This window comes from Phoenix dactylifera, chromosome 5 (genome assembly GCF_051530095.1).
Source record: "Phoenix dactylifera cultivar Ajwa chromosome 5, Ajwa_hap1_PhDact_Kaust_v1.1, whole genome shotgun sequence".
In the NCBI taxonomy this organism is placed as follows: Eukaryota; Viridiplantae; Streptophyta; class Magnoliopsida; order Arecales; family Arecaceae; genus Phoenix; species Phoenix dactylifera.
The window spans coordinates 23,893,291-23,913,596 of NC_143194.1; the positions used below are offsets into that span (position 1 = coordinate 23,893,291).

A 20,306-nucleotide genomic window follows, 5' to 3' on the forward strand; every position below is an offset into this window, starting at 1 on the left:
GTCTCTGATAGGTGGCCCCAGCGTTTTTCAGGCCAAAGGGCATTACCTTGTAGCAGTAGGTACCCTTGTCGGTGATGAAGGCCGTCTTCTCCTCGTCTTCTGGCGCCATTCGGATTTGATTGTACCCTGAAAAGGCGTCCATAAAAGTTAGCAGTTGGTGCCCTGAAGTAGAGTCGACGAGCTGGTCGATGCTTGGAAGGGGAAAGCTGTCTTTCGGGCAGGCCTTGTTCAGGTCGGTGTAGTCCACGCACATACGCCATTTCCCGTTGGCCTTCTTTACGAGGACTACGTTGGCGAGCCAGTCCGGGTAGGAGACCTCCCGGATGAAGCCGGCTCCGAGGAGTTTGTCCACCTCCTCGGCCGCAGCACGTTGCCGTTCCGAGGCGGAGCCCCTTTTCTTCTGCTTTACAGGCCTGCTGGTTGGCCTCACCTGGAGTCGGTGAACCATGACCTCAGGGTCAATTCCCGGCACGTCCGCAGGCGACCAGGCGAAGACGTCAGCATTGTTCCGCAGGAAGCTGACGAGGCGATCCCTCTCGCGGGCGCCGAGGCCGGAGCCGACCTGCACGGTTAGCTCGGGAAAATTTTCTTTTAGTGGAACTTGAACAAGAAGCTCACCGGGCTCTACTTGCTTCTTCCAGAGGGTGTCCCTCGCATCGAGGGTTTCTATGGGCAATGAAGGGCCCGTTGGCTGAATTGTCGCCTCGGTCGGTTGCTTTACTCCGTGGGCCGCCGTGTAGCATTGCTTGGCGACCAGCTGGTCTCCTCAGACCTCGCCTACTCCTTGGCCGGTGGGGAACCGCATGAGCAGATGGTGGGTTGAAACTACGGCTCGAAGGGCATTCAGCCCTGGCCGCCCAAGGATGGCGTTGTAGACCGAGGGCAGTCGGACCACCAGGAAGTCCGTCCTCACAGTGCTCTCCCGAGGGGGGAGGCCAACTGTGACAAGGAAGCTGGTCTCACCTTCGACCGGGACCGAATCTCCGGTGAACCCGACCAGTGGGGCGTTGATCCTCCGGAGATGTCCTTCTGTCAACCCCATTTTTTGGTAGGCATGATAATACAAAATGTTGGCTGAGCTTCCATTGTCAACTAGGACACGCTTTATATCAAACTTATTTACAATCATTGAGATGACCACAGCGTCATCGTGAGGGGTCTCGACCCCTTCTAAGTCCTCGTCCGAGAACGAGATGACTTCATCAGTGCGTGGGCGTTTCGGGGGTGCTCCCGGGGCGGCTGCTCCTGCTGAGGCCCTTCCAATCATGTTGATGGTGCCGGCAATGGGCCTGTTGTCGTCTGGATTTTCGGTTGGTACGACATCCTCCGCCGGCCTCCTTTCCTCGCGCCGGTTTCTCACGAACCGGTTGAGTACTCCTCGACGGATGAGTGCTTCTATCTCGTCCCGGAGCTGAAAGCAGTCCTCCGTGTCGTGCCCACGGTCTCGGTGGAAGCGACAGTACTTCCTGAGATTACGGGGAAATCCCGTGTCTCGCATAGGCGGCGGGGGTCGGAAGAAGTCCCGACCCTCGATTTCCATCAGGATCTCGGCCCGGGGGGCGTTGACGGGTGTATAGTTCTCGTACCTCCCCGGGTACGTCCGAGGCCGTGGTGGGGACCTCGGTCGAGGAGGGGTCCTCTGCTGAGGTCGCCCCTGCTGACGGGGCGGGCTCCTCAGTCTGGGGAGATTCTTCTTTCGACGGGGGGATCGGCTCCTTTGTCGGTCGCGCTCCTCGCGGCGCTTCTTGTGCTTCTTAGAGGCGGGCTCAATTGCTCCCCGCCTAGAGGCAACTGCCTCCTTGGCCTTGGCATACTTCCGGGCCCGGGCCAACATTTCGGTGAAGTCGGCCGGAAAGCTCTTCTCGATGGAGAAGAGGAATCGGTAGGAGCGAACCCAGTCTTCAGAGCCGACATGGCTATCGACTGGTCTAGCTCGCGAACCTCCCATGTGGCGGCGGTGAAGCGGTCCAGGTATTCCTTGAGGGACTCCCCCTCTTTCTGTTTGATGTCGAGGAGGGAGTCTGACGTCCGTCGCTGGCGCCGGCTGGCAGCAAAGTTGGTGGCGAACTGCCTGCCGAGTTGCTCAAAAGAGGACACCGTGTTCGGCTTCAGTCCAGAAAACCAAAGCCGAGCGGTCCCTCGGAGGGTTGCTGGGAAGGCCTTGCAAAGTATGGCCTCCGAGGACCCTTGTAGGGCCATGAGGGCCCGATAGCTCTCCAAGTGGTCGAGAGGGTCGGTGATTCCGCTGTAGGGCTCCATCTGAGGCATTTTGAACCTCGCGGGAACCGGCTCATCCTCGATCCGGCTGGAGAAGGGGGACTTGGTAGTGAACTCAAAGTCTCCCTCTTGCCTCGCCTTCTTGCTGTGGAGTGCCGCGATCTGGCGCTCCAGATGCTCAACTTTTCGGTCGAGCTCCCCTGCCTGCGGAATTGTTGCCGTGGTTTGCACCGGCTCACGGCGGTCTGGAGCTGACTCAGCCTCAGAAGGCTGGAGTCTTCTGTCGAGATCTTCCCCCGGCAGCTCTCTCTGGGGGGAAGTCCGCTCCTCGTTATTGGCTCTGGAGGAGCCATGTAAATTCTGGCCGGGGAGAACCGGGCCGTTGGGAGGAAATTCCGGCGGGAACTGGGCCCGCGGGGGAAGCGTTGGTAAAGCTTCCTCGCGTCGCAGGCCCTGAACGGCGGCGGCCAGGGCCTGGACTTGCTGTGCTAAGGCGTTGAACTGTTCCGGCTGGACCTGAGGAATTGGGTCAGCCGGAGTTGGAGAATTCTGGACGGAGCGTCCAGGACTTTGCGGGGGACGCCGGGAGACGTTGGAGGCTCCCTTACTTCTCAACTTCATGACTGCTACTCGGGCCCTTCCTCTAGCGCTAACTGTTGCTGGAAATTGGACCCGGGGGCAATCTTCGGTCGAGTGAGAGGGAGCAGCGGGTCACCACGGCGGGACGGCGACCAGTCGGCGGGCGGCGTCCTCCGCTTGGGGTGGCCGGAGAGAGGGAGCTGGGGGTCCTCACGGCGGGGCGGCGATTCGTCGGCGAGCGGCGTCCTCCGTTTGGTGTGCCTGCAAACAAGCCGGTGGCCGGGTCTTCCGGCGCCGGCCCTCCGACGCTCAAGTCAGGGAGGGGGCAAATAGTGTTGAAGAGGAGATAAAGTGCTTGTAGAGCGTGTCATTCCCCCCCCCCCCCCCCCCGCCCGAGAAGCCAAGGTTCCCTTTTATAGGCGGGGGTCGGTGTACCTGTGATGTAACGGGGCGAGGCCGTAGTACGGCTTGGCATGTTGTCCAGGTCGGCGCATGGTCAGGCGAATTATTACATCGATGTCGGCGGTGAGGTCGTCGTACGACCTGAATTGGGGCGCTGCCAGGCGAATTATTGCATCGGTGTCGGAGGTATGGCCGAAATCGGGGACTTATCATGGTTGACTAGACTCTGCTGGGCTAACTTGCCGTGGAGAGCCGAGGATCCGTAGATGTCAGGAGCCATGCGCATTAATTGTGGAGTAAGCCGGAGATCCGCATTAATTGTCGAGTAAGCCGGAGATCCGCATTAATGGTGGAGTAAGCCGGAGATCCACATTAATTGTAGAGTGAACCGGAGGGTTACAGCGGCCATGCGCAATAAATGCTGAAGCAGTGGCAGGGTATGGTCCTCAGTTGGACCTCGGAGGAGTACGGCCGTAGTAGGTGGCTGACAAGGGTAGATCTTGAGCATCAAGATTTTCCTAGGTCGGATGTCTTGAGGTCGGGCGTTCCGAGGTCGGATGCCGACTTCGGCTGTTCAGGGTCGGCGATTGTGCGGCTTCTTGGGGGCATTCGTGTCACTTGGGGGAAAAATCTTATTCCCCCAACACCCATAAATCTTAAATCTTTACTTGTATCTAAATCACTCCCAAATGTCAAATTTATGTATGGTGCCAATTCATTAGCGCTGCCTTTTTCTGTGTCTCAATCCTATCCATAAGTTATTAACCCAACTTTGTAAATGTATTGCGAGAAGTGAAAAACTCTCAATCAAATGAGCATACAAGATGTGAAGCAGGCATCAGTACAGTTTTAGTCAAAAGACAACTTTCGGTTTGCAAAGAGAAGGCAAGCCGCCACCAAGGTGGTAGCCTAGTGGTACTGGATAGAAATTCTAACCTTAAGGTCCCAAGTTCGAATCGCTGCGGCGACGATTAAATTGTGGACCGGAGCTCACTACTTTGGCCACTGCTTGGACTTGAGGTATAGGACCGCTCTTGAACCGCTAGTAGCCGGGGTGGTGCCGGGTGTGACGTACTCACACTTGGAACTCGAGCCAGAGCGCAGAAGGGTAGCTGAGCCGGGCCCATGGGTGGGGAGGGTATGAGTAAAACCGGTCGGGGTGCCCAACACACGGCCATTTCTGCCCGCATCGAACATTCTCCTGGCGGGGCGGAGGCCCAGTGGGGCTGCTACGCGGGGTTGGGCTTGTCCCTTCCTCCCCCCTACCCCTCTTCCTTTAGCAAAAAAAAAAAAAAAGAGAAGGCAAGCCTGCGTGTCATATAAACAACCACCAATTCAACGGGAAATAATGTGGTGCTATGAAGTTTTTCCCAAGAGAAGAGCATCATCCACCATGCTGATTTCATTGGACTAGTTACAATAGCCAGCAAACATTGAAAACGCTCCAGAATTTGATCAGAAAATGGGTACAAAAACACTCTTCATTATCAGGGCCGGTCAATGATCCAGGAAAGGACACTGCCATTCGTACTTAAAAAATGATTCAACTTAATAAGTCTACGTTTCCAAAGGGGTGACGAAGTTGTTAAATAGTTGATGTAAAATCATTCATTTGGTAGGAACAACAATAACAGCAACGGCAAATACCTCTAATGCATATTCCATCCATTAATAAAGTACAAATAGCTCATATTTTTGATAATACAACGGATGGTTTTGAACACGGACAGCCACACATGAAATGAAAATATTATGACCAATGTCTAATTGTCCTACCTAGTGAAACATCATCTTGGTAATTGACCTCCTCTGTGTTCAATTGATTTCAGTAGCGATTAATGGTTACATTAACTAAAATTTACAACTGATATGGGGGATGCTATGTATGATATGTTGGAAATCTAAAATGCGAGAAACTTCTTAGGGCAGCTCCTTCTTCTCTCCCTATGAGATTTAAGCCTAAAATTGCTGGTTGTACCTACCCAGCCTATGAATTTCGAATCATTCAAACAGGCCATTATATTTCAGTAAAAAAATGGATCAACTGATGGCTCACAACACCTGATGGAAAAGTAGCTTTCATTCCACACATCACCATTTCTGTTCAGAATCTTGAGTTGAATGTAGAATTGCATTACTAGAAATACTCCACATTAGACCAAATTTTCAGCACACCAAGCTTGCTGTGCAGGATCCAAGTTGTATTAGAATTTCATACTAGAAATACTCCATATAACATCAAAAACCATAACATACTATATATATATATCCATAGCCCGAAGTACAAGTTGCTGTGACAGGCAGAGCCATTACAACCATACTGAGTCTTGATACAGAAAAGCAGGGAGCCTGTTCCAACAAGTAATAAACGAACCAGAAAGATATTTTTTTTGTATTTAGCCTCCACAGCAGGATCCACATGCAGGAAGAGAACCTGAAACTCAAAATTGATAATAACATAATTTAAACTAAAAACTCAAAAAAATACTAGATAAACAATAAAAACAAGCGGCTTACTATGGTCATTCGCCCTGAGATCAGCCAATGTACGTGGTCCACGGGGGCCGCCGCCGCCGCCGCCGCCATATGGACCCCTTCCAGGACCACCTCCCGGGCCTCCACCAGGACCGCCATCCCATTTCTTACTAGAGCCTGACCCTTTCTTGTACTCATTTGATTTTTCCATCTGCCAGACATGTAAATCTCATTACAGGCAATCCCAATTTCTGGATGAAAATTCAGTCAGACAAGATGGTCCATTTAATGACTGCCAAAATAGAGGAACCATGAACCAAGGATCATCAAGCACATACTGAGAACATTGTGATAAAGAACACCCCGATGAAGTTCACAATGGCCCAGAAGAAATCTGATATTATGCTTAACCTCCAAACAGTCCGCTTTTGTTTCACAACACCTGTAGTACATGTGCCAAAACAAAGGGGGTAGCTTATATTTTTGAGCTATATAACAAGGACCGCAATGAATGCCCAAATACTTTTTATATCGACATCAGTGTTTCAGAATAACAAGGCTAAAATCTTCCTACTTTTTAATCAAATTTTTTTACATACCATCTCAATATCATTCAAAAAGGTAGTTCACAGCTTGCCATAATGGTTACAGAAAATGTGCCGTTATATGACAATATAAAGTCAACAATTAACATGCATTTAACGCCAAAAGTGTCCAGTTCACATGCAATTGTTATAAAATAACAAAACGAAAAAATGTCTCAACCATTCTAATATTTAACAAGCTCAAAAATAAGAGTTGGATCAACTAAATGCAAGTCCTGGGTGGAAGAAAATTTAAAATCAAGACGTAATCCACCATATGGAAACATTGTTTTTCAAATTGATAAAGATACAAACACTCAATTCCTAGAGATAAATCTAATTCATAAGTGTACAAACCAACACAATGTGCTTCGATCTCATGAAGCTATTTCTTTTGGATAGAATCTCATGCACCTACTCAACAGACATTTCCTGAAAATTTAACCATCTTTATTTTATACAGAATAGGCCTATGTAACTAAGCAAATATCATCTTTACCAAAATCCAATGAAAAACTCAGGCTCCCATGATGTAGTCATGCTATAGGTGGGCCAAGACTAAAATATTTTAGGTCTAACTCTGTTGGCAGGAGGGTGGCAACTATGTGATGTTGGTAAAATCTTGGGGGTTGATACCCAGGACCTGGTTTCAAGTGCCGTCCTTCGCTTGAGTCCAGCTGAGATTTCTCCTGCCCTAGTTCATAATCATGATGATAATCATCTAGAATTTTCCCAAAATCCTAACTATTTAGAATTGGCTTTATAAATCCTCGTATGCCAAGTATTCCTATTTAGGGCCACAACTGATGTTATTCCAAGTTTCTCCCATCCTAGTTCAAAAGAGAGAGAGAGAAAGAGAGAGAGAGAGAGAGAGAGAGAGAGAGAGAGAGAGAGGAGGAATTGATCCTTACTTAAGATCCTTCTTAGATGCTTCATTTTTGCATGACCAGCCAATCCAAGAGATTGTGTGTGGTTTATTTTACTTTCAACATCACCAGTTCTCTACAGATTCGTCACCAAGTGCTTGTACTACATTAAACTAACAACAATTCACCTCATTCAAAAGAATCACAAACAAGAATAACTAATTTCATCCTTTAAATAAACCTAGAGGAAAATCAGATTCACATATGAACCTAGATGAAAAACAGACCCACATAGGAAGATGATATAAGGACTAGGTTAGGCAACAGATTTGTTGTATTTTGAATTGGACAATAAAATCAAACATGGGGCATTACTATCGTTATCCCCATGATATGCACCGTATATTAACTTTCACCTTTTGAATGTGGATAGCTTGCCCTGGGAGTGCCACTTCTCTCAACCAAGATAGCTACTAAAATACATCATAATGACCAAAATTAGAGCCACTACCATGGGGCCCGATATGCACAGTAGATTATCTTTCAGCAACTTTGGGTCAACAGAAATTTATAGAAGCTTTTTGTCATTGGCTTGGCTATCATAGAGCTTGACTATATAAAATATTCAGAATTTGCTAGCTAAATTGTCATTAAACGTGACATGAGATAGGATCATCAATTTTTTTTCTGTTAGAAAAAAATATATGCATGGATAGATGCATGCTTCTATCCTATACATATATGCATATATGAGCAGCAAGAAACCGCCACAAACAATATGCCTACAAGATCCCAGACAATTAATATTTGAAATGGCATTTCATTTAATTTGTTTACTCGATTGTTTTCACTATCTGTTTTTCCTTATCTTTAAATTTTTGGATTTCTTTGGATGAAACTATTGAACTACAGCTGAAATTACCAAGAATGCTGAAATTGCCAAAATTGAAACCCATTGGACCCTTTGAAACTGAAATTAAAACTGAATCTTCAAACCTCGATGCAATCATTATCATAAAACCACTTTTAGGCAAAAAAAGGAAATTGAATTATATAATATACAAATGAGAAAATAGATAACTTGAAGAAACAAAGCAGCTGATATAACTGATGAAAAAGCAACAAAAAGGTGGCTCCATGTTACCTCATTCTGGGAAGAAATTGCTAGTAGTATGTCCTTTTCTTGCCACCTGTTTTGCTAAGACAATTCGCATAATCTGAATCCCCCATAAACATACTTGATGAATAATAAAATTCATAATACTTGCCAGACTAATATATAGATTATGTTGGAATATAGTCCCTTGGGATACCTTTATTATCTCAAAATTAAATGAAATTCCCTATATCATATCATACATTCTTCCTTAAACATAGATTCTTCACAAGTCTAGGGGAATTTTGAATGGCTGCTCCCTATTATTTGTGCTTACATTACACAACTAATAAAAATAGCCCTCTAAGTTTCAGGGAATGCTCTAAATGGCCCACAGTTGCCTTTCAAGGAATTTAGCACCACCTAAAATGCTGATGCTGGCATGAGCCTAGGTTGTAAAACGACCCAAACTTTGAGAGAAACTGCTATATTCTAAGCTGACCTCTTGTAGATGAAGTAACTCTTCTTGCTTGTTAGGTTTGGTCCCAGTCAAAAGAAAAAATAATAATTTGGCAATATCCACAGCCCATACAATGACAATTAATCATCATTTCACCAGTTAACTTATCCAATATAACTTACCCCATATAAATTACGAAATTAAGAAACTAAAGAAAAAGAATAAACTTCACAATTTCACGTTCTCTTAACCCTCGCCCATACATGGAACCCCTTCCTTACACCTACTGATGACTTCTAAAATCTGACAAATACCAAAAGCTCCTAAGTTGCCAAAGGAGCTGCTACTATAAGGCTAAGACTGAGAGAGCTAGTAGAAACAATCATACGACATTAATTATTCATATTACATTTATGCAGTAAAATTATAATCCCCAAACAAAAATATAAATATATATTAGTTTCTGAAATCTGCACCTTTATACATATATATGTCGAAGAAAACATCAATAAATCTTTTGTCTGGCTTGAGCATGTCTTTACCGTAATCACGAGGGAGGCTAACAAGACATCAACAATGTACCAAAAATCCACCATAAAATCTCATTGATTGTTGATGTGTACTAATCATTTTTACAATGATTGCACGTTTCATTGGAAAGTAGAATTAAAATCAATGAAAGAGTCAACTAGCATATCTTCAAGACGGGGTCTTCTGGATACCCATGTGGACATAAAATTTTGCCCAAGGGGACAAATTTTTCAACAATAATACGACAGGAGCAAAATCAACAATTCCTACGACGACAATAACTCCTCACGGATTTACCACCAAAACCATGAAGGCACCAGAGATTGACAGATGAAAGCAAAAAAATTTAGAAAGGGAAAGATGCATATAAGTCCACAAACCGAAGTCATCGAATCGAAAACATCAATCTCAGACACTAACAAAGATGTTGATCAACAAAATGAACAGAAAAAAGAATCTCACCATCTTAAATTAAACAGTTTGAAAGAAATTACACCAATCAAAAAAGAAAGAAACCTAAAATTACATCAGAAACAAAGATTTCTCGGTGGAAATCGATGATTCTAATGGCAATCCGTAGGAAACCACAGGCCCGATTCGATTTTCGTAGCCACAATCGAGATTTTCCTGAGAAATAAGCCATACCGTTTTCGACGTAAGCCATGGTTGGCTCTCGCCACGGTCTCCGGATAGGTCTTCTCCGCGGAAGAAACGAGAGTTTAGTTGGAAGAATCGACCTCCGAGGCCCTTTTATTTGGCCACTTCGCGAAACCCCGAGAAAAACTTAGAAAAGCCCGGCTCGGTCCGGCCAGCGTGACCCCGGTTCTCTCAAGAATTCTCCATACGGTTTTTTATACTCCATGCGGTATGATATACCGTATACATTTCGCAAAGGCATTTTAGACAAAAAATTTAAAAACAAAATATAATAAGATTAAAAATTCTGGTTGTTAAGTAATGACCAAACCCACAAGTATGTCCATTCTATGTAAATGCACTTGCTTGTCTAATAGATTGCACACATTGTTTGGATGGTAAAAGAGTGGTATACCATGCATGCCTATAGAAATAGAAGCAAACAAAAGAGCTTTTGCCAGAGTTCTTGCCTCCATTCACCAAGTTTCTTCTTCCATCATCCATCTTCTATAACCAGACTTCTCCATCCAATAAAAGAATAAACTCATAGAGTGATAACAACTCCAACAACTATGGTTGTTAAATGAACTTACTGTTTGTGCGCAGCTTATGTTCGGCTCAAAATTGAGTCGATACCAGCTTGCTCATATAACAAACAGCCAAATATGACTGAACTTTTGAAGTTGAAAAATAAATAAGCTGAGCACAAGCCAAGCTTGTGCTCGCTCATGTCCAGCTCAAAACAAGGTGAAGTATAAATATGTAATGTTTTTATTATTTATACAAATAAAATATATTATTATCTAATATTTACAATAAATACTAAGAACATTTATTTGGAATAAGGGTATATCTCAATCATTAGATATTATATCTAATAGCTGTAGTTTTTATATAATGATGAAAATAGTAGCCAGATCAAAGATTTAGAGCTTAGAATCCATTGGATCAATAGGGTTAAGGGGAAGGCTAAAGGAAGTCCTAGCCCACTCAAGTCCCCCTTCTTTGTGAAGGTACTAGTCCTCTCTCTCTCTCTCTCTCGCCCCCAAACCCTCCCCCTCTCTTCGTCTCCATCTTTGATCATTTTTTTTCCTTTCTTGTATTCCGCCGAACATAAGCTGGTAGCTAATCGAGCTGAATCAAACCGAGCTCAAGTTGGCATAGTTTGAAATGAATAGAACTTAAGCTAAACCTTCCCAACTAGACTCAAATTCAACCTGAGCTCAAGCTAACCATTTACGATATCAAACGGAGCTCGAGCTAGGGTCAGCTCTCATGTTTGGCTTGTTTACACCCTTACCAACAACGCCCTTGGCCCTAGAGAGAGGTAGAGAGCTCTTGCATCATATTAGATCTCTCATTCAACATGGCTATTTAAGGGTGAAATAGGTCTGAGTTCTCCACTGATAGACATGACTAGCTACCATGGTATGCTGAACCGGCCTATATCAGCCGGTTCAGCCTGTATCGGACCGGTCCGGCCCCTGACCAGTCCGGTGGCCGACCGGTACGTCTATCGGTACCAGTCCAACAATCCTTGCTAGCTACTGAGTACCATGGAAGCATAATGCGACAATCTCGATGATAAATAAGACTAGTGCTGCAAGGTTCAAGATTTGTACCAATAGGGAATGGATGAGTTATAGGAATAGGCATGTGCAAAGGACTGAAAAAGGATAGGCTTTTCAAAGACACTTTATATCCCCAATATCTTTATTCGATTGATACAAGATTAGCAATGCGATGATCCTGGGCTTCTGTTGCTGACATAAATACATCCCTTTCCTTGCATCCACAACTAGTCTGGAGTGAGCTAAGGCATGAAAGATCACTTCGTCATCAGTTTGGTCCATTTTGAGGACAAGGAGACATGAATCTTTCCTTCAAAACCTTATTTATAAGCCAAATACGGATTTTCTTTCTCATACATTTGTTTCTGTTAACTAAATTGATTTTTCAAATGAAGTTTGTTCTGGTGTCAACTGACTTCGCAGCAACTGACAGATCGTGTCAATGTTTATCAGTAGCAATACTAAACAAAGGGCAAAGAACTGTTCCATATAAAGTTGAAGCCTTCAAGCTTCTGGATACATAATAGAATGTTTGGACCCTGGACAGGGGCAGTGGATCTCAAAGCCCAATTAAGGTTGAGGATGAGAAATTGCCTGTGGAGGAAGAAGGTTGACAGAAAAATGAAGATGTTCTCTTGCAGCAAAGAGTCACCCCTCGAGGGAAGACATGGATGAATACCACGAAATACATCTTGTTGTGGAGCCAACTTAATTTTCCATACTGACCAGCAATCTTTAGAGTGGATCATTTGAAAATTCTGCAAAGATGTCCAATGCAACTGAGTAATGCCCTAATGATGCATAAAACCTCAAACTATGAAAGCCAAGTCAAGTCATAGCAAGTTGTTAACACCAAAGATCATAGTATACTAAGTCTAGTCATGTTTATCAGAAATTAAAAATGCATTTTGAGAGAATTTACAGTGTATAATGTGTTTTTGGAATTAAATATCACTTTAAAAGCACAAGATATGTCTAGTTAATCACCAGAAAATTGTAAAACATTGTGTAGGTTACGGAAAACCAAGGTCCTAGTGTTATCTGTTGTTTGTTCGTCAAAATGGTCGAACACCAGTTAATTTCCCTGGACAACATGCCGACAGGATATGTATACCATGCTAGATAATGACTGCAACTTCCTACATTTACTTCGTAGGAAACAAAAGCTTCCTAGTTAGTGACCCTAAAATGACCATATGGTCATGTTATCCCTCAGTAGAAGGAAATCTCTTGCAGCATACTTAGCTAATTGCTAACTCCTTGCTATGGTCAAATGTAGAACAATCTCATTGCACCTTTCCATAACAATAACAAGAGAACACCATGTTACTCCAATCCTTGCCCTCAACCCAAAAAAAACAACATAATTAAAAGGAAAATAGAAAATCTCTCTACCACAAAACAGTTCTTGGTTTACAATATAGTAGAAACAAGGGCAAAAAAATGGGTTAGGAGTAGTTCTTATAGGTATCAAATATGTTGCTAATGTAGCAGGCATCTAATCTGGTTTCTTTTAATTCTTTGCCAACACATCAGGTCATGTGCTACATTAAACCATGAGCTTCACTGCCTATTGATTTGTAAAACATTTAATAGGACATGAAACCATTTCATGAGTTTTAATTGCATGGTAGTTTTTAATATTTCCTAATCCCCAGTTTTTACTGCATGTTCACCTCACTTTAGATGGCGAAGGACCATGTACCATGCTTGCCAATATCGACAAGGTTTTATTGTGAAGAATCTTGAAAGCAATAAATGAAGATACATAGCCTTTTCTTTCTTTGCCAAATTTTGCTGCAGATGCCAGGAAAGATGAAATACTGAAAAGGATGAAAATAGAGAAAAGATTGTGTGCTAGTTCTAATGGTTGTGCACCTACATGCATGCCCGGTGAAATTTATCTACTGAAACATGTGGCAAGGTATCATAATAACAACTTACTTTTTTCCAAAATGAAGTTCATGTTACTTTTCCTGTAGGCAGTGCTATCATCTACTTTTGTGCATCTTCATGGCCCACTTTTCCATGTTTTCCCTCACTTCCCATGCTATGCTTGCCATTTCCCAGTTCCATATGTCTTTGATAGCTGAGCTTGGTCTCATCTGTTTTCTGAAATCTTCATATTCCTACAAGAAAGAAACTAGAACACAAATTACAAAATAATTAAAATCATCAAATTATCTGATGTTACCGAACACAATCCTGCTACTGTGGTCATATAATGTCATTTAGTTAAATGACTACTTTCAACACAAAGACCCCACATATCAAGCTGAACATGAATGCTTACTAGTGAGATCTTGACATTCACTTGCTTGCTTTCTTTAACTTTTTCTATGTCTGGCCACTGCAATAGACTAGTTAGCTTATTGGTTCATGGCAGAGCAACAGAACAAGGATTAAGTAATAGCATCGCCAATATCCAGAAATCAATATGACTTCATGAAATAAAATCCTTTAATGTCAATTTGTTATTTAGGCAATTGATGAAAAGATCTAAAGAGTTAAGACAGAGTCACCCCTGTTATTGGTGTACCTTTGGGTAAACCATTTGATAGAGTACCACAGAAATTTCATGGGTTTTAAAGAAAAATTTTGTGAAAAAAGATTTATTTTGAAAATCAATAAGGAAACATGTGGGGATCAGTGAGAGTATAGATGATAATTGAGGGTGAGACTAGTTGGTTTTCCAGTGACAAATTATGAACTGAGCAAGCTTTGGAGAAAGGTTGTAGAGATAACTGGATCTAAATGAAGGAGGCCCAATAAATGCAACTCTAATTTCTTATACAACTACAGGCAAGCTATTCAGCAGCTTGATTTGTTATCTTTATCATTATTCATTTGTTTTGGTAAGGTTAGGTTATTAGCATCAACCGACATGGAATAGTCTCAAACAATTCAAGCCATTAACTTTATTGACCAGCCCAACTAGGTTTTCTTGACCAAGATATTTTTTATTTAGTCCAATTTTTTAACATTTGTTTGAATAAAGGTGTGCACTAGATATATGTACATAAGGAAAGTTATGAACTAGTGGTCAAGGTATTTAAGAGTTGACAATAAAAGAAACTCATGGAGTCGATAGAAGGAAAATTATTTGACATAATTAGGAATGCCACCAAGATGACCATCAATATCTATACATGCCACAACAGTTGAACAACATCGGAGGTGGAGATCAAAACTAGTGAAGCTTCGCTACAGCAAGCTTGGCAAAGGTCACCCATAAGATTTCCACGAGTCATATCAATCCAAGAGTACTCCAAAGCAGCTATGGAATGCAACAAACATGAAGAACAATTGATAAAGCTTTGCATAAAAACTACAAGCTTCTTAAACTCAATAGGACTAACATAAGCCAAGTGACAAAACTTGGTGACTAAGCTGGTGAAGAATAAAACTCAAGTGTTGATATTTATTGTTGTGTGTAGATACCTAGGCACGTGATTGAGGCAAAGGCAGCTCATTTATGCTGATGCAAGTACTGTAGCACCTGCTAAGACCGAGCAGCTCAAGAACAAGTTGGGTACACCAGTAAGGATTGAACCCCCTATTGTTGCCTAACTGAGAGAAGGGAAGAGAGGGTAAGACAAACAAGGATGCATCCAATTGTGCAAATGTGAAATGGAGGCACACTGCAGCCTGTAAACTCTCTCTCTCTCTCTCTCTCTCCCCCCTTAAAATTGCAACAGAATTTAAACTAACAGTGGGAAGAGATATAGAAACCCCTTCAAGTTGAAATTATTGATTGGTTGCTCTTCTGCAATGAAGATCCTATTTACTCAAAGCAGAAAAATGCAAATCCTAACTTGCTGTGATATTATGTGCACCCTTTATGTCACTTCAGTTATCATTTTAGAATGGAGGGATAATCTAGGATGTTACAATGTTTAATTTTGTTAGGGAAATAAATAGAATCCAAATAAGCATCAAAGAATCTCTGAGATTTTTAGCGTCCATGCAATCCGTTGAGAGGAACAACATCAACATCTCTGCATCTTCTTTTTGTTCTACTTCAAAATCAGGCAAGGTTCACATATTCTCAAAAGATAAATATTTCATTATGATATATCTATATATCAAATAGTGGCAGCATGATGTAACATCAAAAAGTTTGACTCAAACCCGTTGCCCCACGAAAAAATATTAAAAAAAAACCTAAGATAGTCTGAAAACCCACACTTCAGTTCTAGTCCCTCTTAATAATGTCTCAACATGAATGCTTCAGAGGATGTAAAGGTTTGTTTTGTTTCTACTGCTAGGTTTTACAGAGATTGAATTCTTCTTGGAAATTTAGCCACCTCGCCAGTGCAAGACCTGCCTGTCAGCTGAGAGATATGATATACTTTTTTATGGGGTTTATTCTAGGGCTGATCATTTTTTACTAATTAGAGCAAAAGGCAGATAAGCAAGAATAAAACTGCTGTTAGTTAATGAGTGAAAAGATGGAACTAGTCGAGAAAAAGCAAAACACATTATGAATTTGAAAAAACATTGTAGCTGGGACCATGTTAATCAGATTGCTAATACACAATGCTGTCAACCAATAGTTGAAGTATGTTCTAATTCCTCAAATCATTAGAAAGATGTCAATAAAAAATACGCCCACTTGGCTTTCTTATACTCTGGAAATTCAAAAAGAAAGAAGATACCTTTTACAATTAGATTTGATACATGTCATACATGATATTCCCAATACTGTAAATATAAAATAACATTGTACGAATGTGAATCTTGACCACGGAGTATCCACAGTTTTTGTGAAATAAGTATGATGGCAGCAGCTTGTTGCAGTAGGTAGATCTCCAACATCATTTATTGTCTACATATGAGTCTTTTATGTTGCATCATTACCAACATATTGCACAACCCTATTGTCAAGGTTTCTGTGGCCACCTTATTACAAGAACTCTGAATTTTATGATGAATCAACCAGACGAGGTAATGTTGGACTTCTCAGTAATGCAGAATCTTATGATATATGGACTTCAAAACATTTTTCACACCTGCTTCAGTTCACAACTACTCACATAGCTAACTCTGCAGAAGGAGAATACGCCTCAGCAATCTACTTTCCATAAAAATTAGAATATCTAGTTGTGTAAGATTGCTTTTATGCTTATTCTAACTATCAAAAAATATTTTTTAAAATCATGAGTACATCATATGCTAGCCTAAATAGATAAATTGAAACATAATAAATAGGACATTTGATAATTATTGCCATCATTTAGAATGTGATTATATTTATAATTGCACAAATTTTGTGATTGAAGAAATTTTACTAGATAAGTAGATAGAATCAAGGTGCTAATATTAAGTTGTCAATTAGATATATAAGGAAGCTTTAAGTCAATGTTTCCTTCATCTACATTAAACTCTTCATGACAGATCATCATTCTTCAACTCAATGTTTCATCATCGACATTTAATCATCAAGCCTCACCTGTTTGATGAATTAGTCACAATTTATTCCAGAATACAGACAGTTCTGCACAGCATTAATCTATGGCATCTCTGAAGTTCTAATTTTACTTAATAATTGTTTGCTATTGACAAAACTATCTATTTTTTCCAAAAACAAAATTGGAGAATAAACGAGCAAATTACTTACAAAACATCTATACTAAAAGTGTAACACATTACCTCTCCAATTCCATCGGTATGCAAGCAAAGAGGTTGGCTCACAATTACAAGTGCAGTCTCCAAATCAAGAAACCCCGCTGCTACCATCCTTCTTAGTGCTCTAGCTTGAGAAGACTTTCCCCTATAAGAAAGTGACAATTTGGGCTTCCTAAGCTGAACCAGAACACTGCATGACAGTTTGAACTACTGTGGAAACAAAATATGGCCAACAGCATACACATACTATGCGTACATTTTAAAAGAAAATGGAATTAATTGATTGTTAAAAGTTAGATTCAGCAACCTTGTGGGGTTTGTAAATGGGTTAAAAGTCTCAGGGGAAGGCAAAATCCCAACTAGCAATGCTGACTCCCCCACATTAAGAAGGGAAGGGTGCTTTCCAAAGTAAAAAAGAGATGCTGATTCAATACCAAACTTTCCATGTCCCCAGTACATCTGCAGAATCAACATTCCAATAAACAGTCAACCTCACATCAAAAGAAACATGTAAAAAGGGGACCCTAAGACATAATAATAGAAAATGGTTGGCAATTTCCTAAGACATAATAACTGAAAATGGGTGGCAATCTCTGATTTACAATCAAATATGTCAATATAGTAATATACATGAGAGCAATATCAGCATACCAAGCTATACAGATTACGATAAGGTTTTGCTTCTTATCAGATACCAGTTTGCATTGCAAAATGACATATTTGCTTCACAACAAGAAAACATAAATGTAGGATACACTGAATATATCCCCAACTCACATATATCAGCCTCCATTTTGAAGATAGAGAATGATATGAACTAGTGTCATCTGATGGAGGCATATTTTAGCTGAAGCTAATAATATATTGTTTTCATCGGCATGATCCAGCAATTTTGTAATTAATGTATTCTCTTCCCTTTAAAAGTCTAGGTTAAGATAATACAGGAGATATCTTAATCAACTAGTTTGTAGCTGACAGAAGCAAATGAAGTAGCAACCAACTATGATGACCATCATATACATGTGAAATGAAATTGTTTGGCATTGATATAGAGTTCCGACTATCATAATATATGGAGAATGAATGGAGTGAAAATGCAATACCCATGACTGAGATGGAGAGAAAAAAATTATTATCTTGATTTGTTTCTGAAGAAAGGTAAGTCTTTAAAAAATATACTTGAACAGCGCAAAACACCGATTAGTAGGATCATGAGACCAACCGATATTAAATCAGCAGGAAGTTCCCATCTAAATTCCAACGAAATTCTCCCTTAATTCTTAGAGGCATGCATGGGTCATATAAACCCTAAGCAAACCCTAGGCAATTTTCCTCTTCATCCAACTAACCCTAGTTCTACTAAAAACGTCTTAATGATTCTCTTCATTTTTCTGTACAACAGATTCAAAATAACAAGAATGGTCAAATGATGCTACATCTTGGCCATTTATTTTGATTAAGGCCCATTTTAAGGTTGCGATGACTAATAAACTGGAAGAGTCCAACTAAACCCTGAGAATATTATTTTCAATTCATTTGATAATTCTTTGATGCCAATGACTTGTCATAAATCCATTATTCAGTAAACATAAGCCTTGTTACTCAGAAAACAATTTCACAAAAAGAGTCCAACAATATGAGAACTTTTTCAAAATTATAACAAAGGAAAAAATTGGATAATGATGCAAATCAGTTGGTAATATGAAATTTATATACCTTATTCAAATAGGAATACAGTATTTCCCATTTTGACATTCTTCTCTCCAATATCAATGACAATATTCCCTCAACAAATTTTCTCGAAATTTTGCGTTCATTTGTCAAAAAGACATTCTTCACAAGCTGCAATAGGAAATAATTGAACAAGATTTTATCATCAAGAAAATATAGAAAAAGCCTATTGTATGTAGCACATATTGATTAGTCATAAAAATGATAATAATCACGATATGTCATTATGTAGTAAGAGTCCCCGAACCACAAAGATTATTGGGGCTCAACATAACAAGTACATATAACAGATACAGGAAAGTGAGGTAGAGAAGACTTTTCATATGTTTTGCTGGTGGGTGCGACTCGAATCTCGATGCTAAATTGAAATATTTCTCACAAAAAAAAAAAATCTAAATTGGCACAAAAATTAGCAAGTTAATCAATTTAAACTCGATAAAAGCCAATCAAATAGTGATCAAGAAGAACTAGCCCAACGATCGTTTCACCTGCTGGGTTATGGTGCTCCCACCTCCGCCATTGGGATAATAGACCACGGCCCGTCCGATCCCGTAGGGATCGACCCCAAAGTGGTAGAAGAAGCGGCGGTCCTCCGAGGCCATGACGGCTTGGATCAGGTGGTAGGGGAGTTGGGTCACCTTCGTCTCCGCCCCCTTCGAGAACTCCAGGAGGTGGCGCCACCGATCGGGGAAGTCGGCGGGGAGGGCGCGGAGGAACGCGTGGGCGCAGAGGAAGCCGGCGGAGAGGAGGCTGACGGGGAGGTGGTTCAGAAAGCGAAACAAGCTTGGCCACGGCTTCTGGGAGTCCACCGGCGGCTGCGGAGCACCGCATCTCACCGGGAAACGAAGGGGGTTCGGTTTCGGAGTCGAAGAGAGAAAGGGGAAGGGGGTGGGGGAGTTGCGTAAAGCAACGAGGCGATGGCGCGAATCGCGGGGACCGGCGGCGGTGACCAGAAGCGGGTGGGTGGGGCCGAGCAGCGACATGGCCGGGGTGACCGGATCCCGCCCGCCCGCCCTTTGTTCGGAGTTCGAACACTCGCCGAGAGGCGGTCCGATCTGTTACGATACAACGGGATCGTTTTAAGCTGTTGCCGCCCGAGAAGAGCACAGCGTTTTCCACATGGGAGCGGATCAGCTGTTGGGTTCCTTGCAGCAAAATGAGGTGTGGAGCCACGCTGCTCTGACGCGTGGTGATATCCTGGTTGGGGCTGTAGCGTGTTTTAACTAGAGGTTGAATTATCTCTGGGAATTACTTTGTATCCAAGAGTTTTTTTTTCATGAATATTCTCTTAAATATCAAATTTTACATAAATATCCTCTCAAATTAATATTTGTATATATATGCTCGTAAAATACTTGTTTTGCCATGCTACTTCTGTTTTATCTTTATTTTTGCATATGTGCACATGCCATCTAATACCACTGGATAGATATGAAAAGAGAAATATTTATAAGGCAATCGCGATGAGAGACAAAAAAAATAATTTCAAATTTTCATATTATTTTTAATTAAAATAAATATGTTTTTTTA

The 20,306-nt window shown here is 41.7% G+C and overlaps 2 protein-coding genes across 8 annotated transcripts; both read right to left on the minus strand.

Moving 5' to 3' along the window:
- Window positions 1-5,431: 5,431 nt before the first annotated feature.
- LOC103720299 (glycine-rich protein) lies at window positions 5,432-10,003 on the minus strand. Of its 2 annotated transcripts, none has more exons than XM_008809944.5 (4): window positions 9,856-10,003; window positions 6,012-6,115; window positions 5,716-5,884; window positions 5,432-5,632 (listed from the first exon to the last, which is right to left on the minus strand). In XM_008809944.5, exons 1-4 carry the CDS (start codon window positions 9,872-9,874, stop codon window positions 5,595-5,597), a joined length of 330 nt encoding a protein of 109 aa, XP_008808166.1. In that variant the 5' UTR covers window positions 9,875-10,003; the 3' UTR covers window positions 5,432-5,594. The 2 variants fall into 2 exon arrangements, with proteins under 2 accessions (XP_008808166.1, XP_008808165.1); XM_008809943.4 differs by having other exon boundaries at window positions 5,432-5,638.
- Window positions 10,004-11,723: 1,720 nt separating this feature from the next.
- Window positions 11,724-19,846, minus strand: LOC103720304 (uncharacterized). 6 transcript variants are annotated; one of them, XR_015987182.1, is made up of 6 exons: window positions 19,265-19,846; window positions 18,762-18,887; window positions 17,353-17,504; window positions 17,070-17,190; window positions 13,362-13,560; window positions 11,724-12,175 (listed from the first exon to the last, which is right to left on the minus strand). XR_015987182.1 is itself a non-coding variant. In XM_039128606.2 (6 exons), the coding sequence occupies exons 1-5, from the start codon at window positions 19,757-19,759 to the stop codon at window positions 13,409-13,411; spliced, it is 1,032 nt and encodes a 343-aa protein (XP_038984534.1). In that variant the 5' UTR covers window positions 19,760-19,846; the 3' UTR covers window positions 11,724-12,175; window positions 13,362-13,408. The 6 variants fall into 6 exon arrangements, 3 of the variants coding, with proteins under 3 accessions (XP_038984534.1, XP_026665497.2, XP_038984540.1); XR_015987183.1 differs by having other exon boundaries at window positions 13,711-17,190; XR_015987181.1 differs by having other exon boundaries at window positions 17,070-17,235.
- Between the last annotated feature and the right edge of the window lie 460 nt (window positions 19,847-20,306).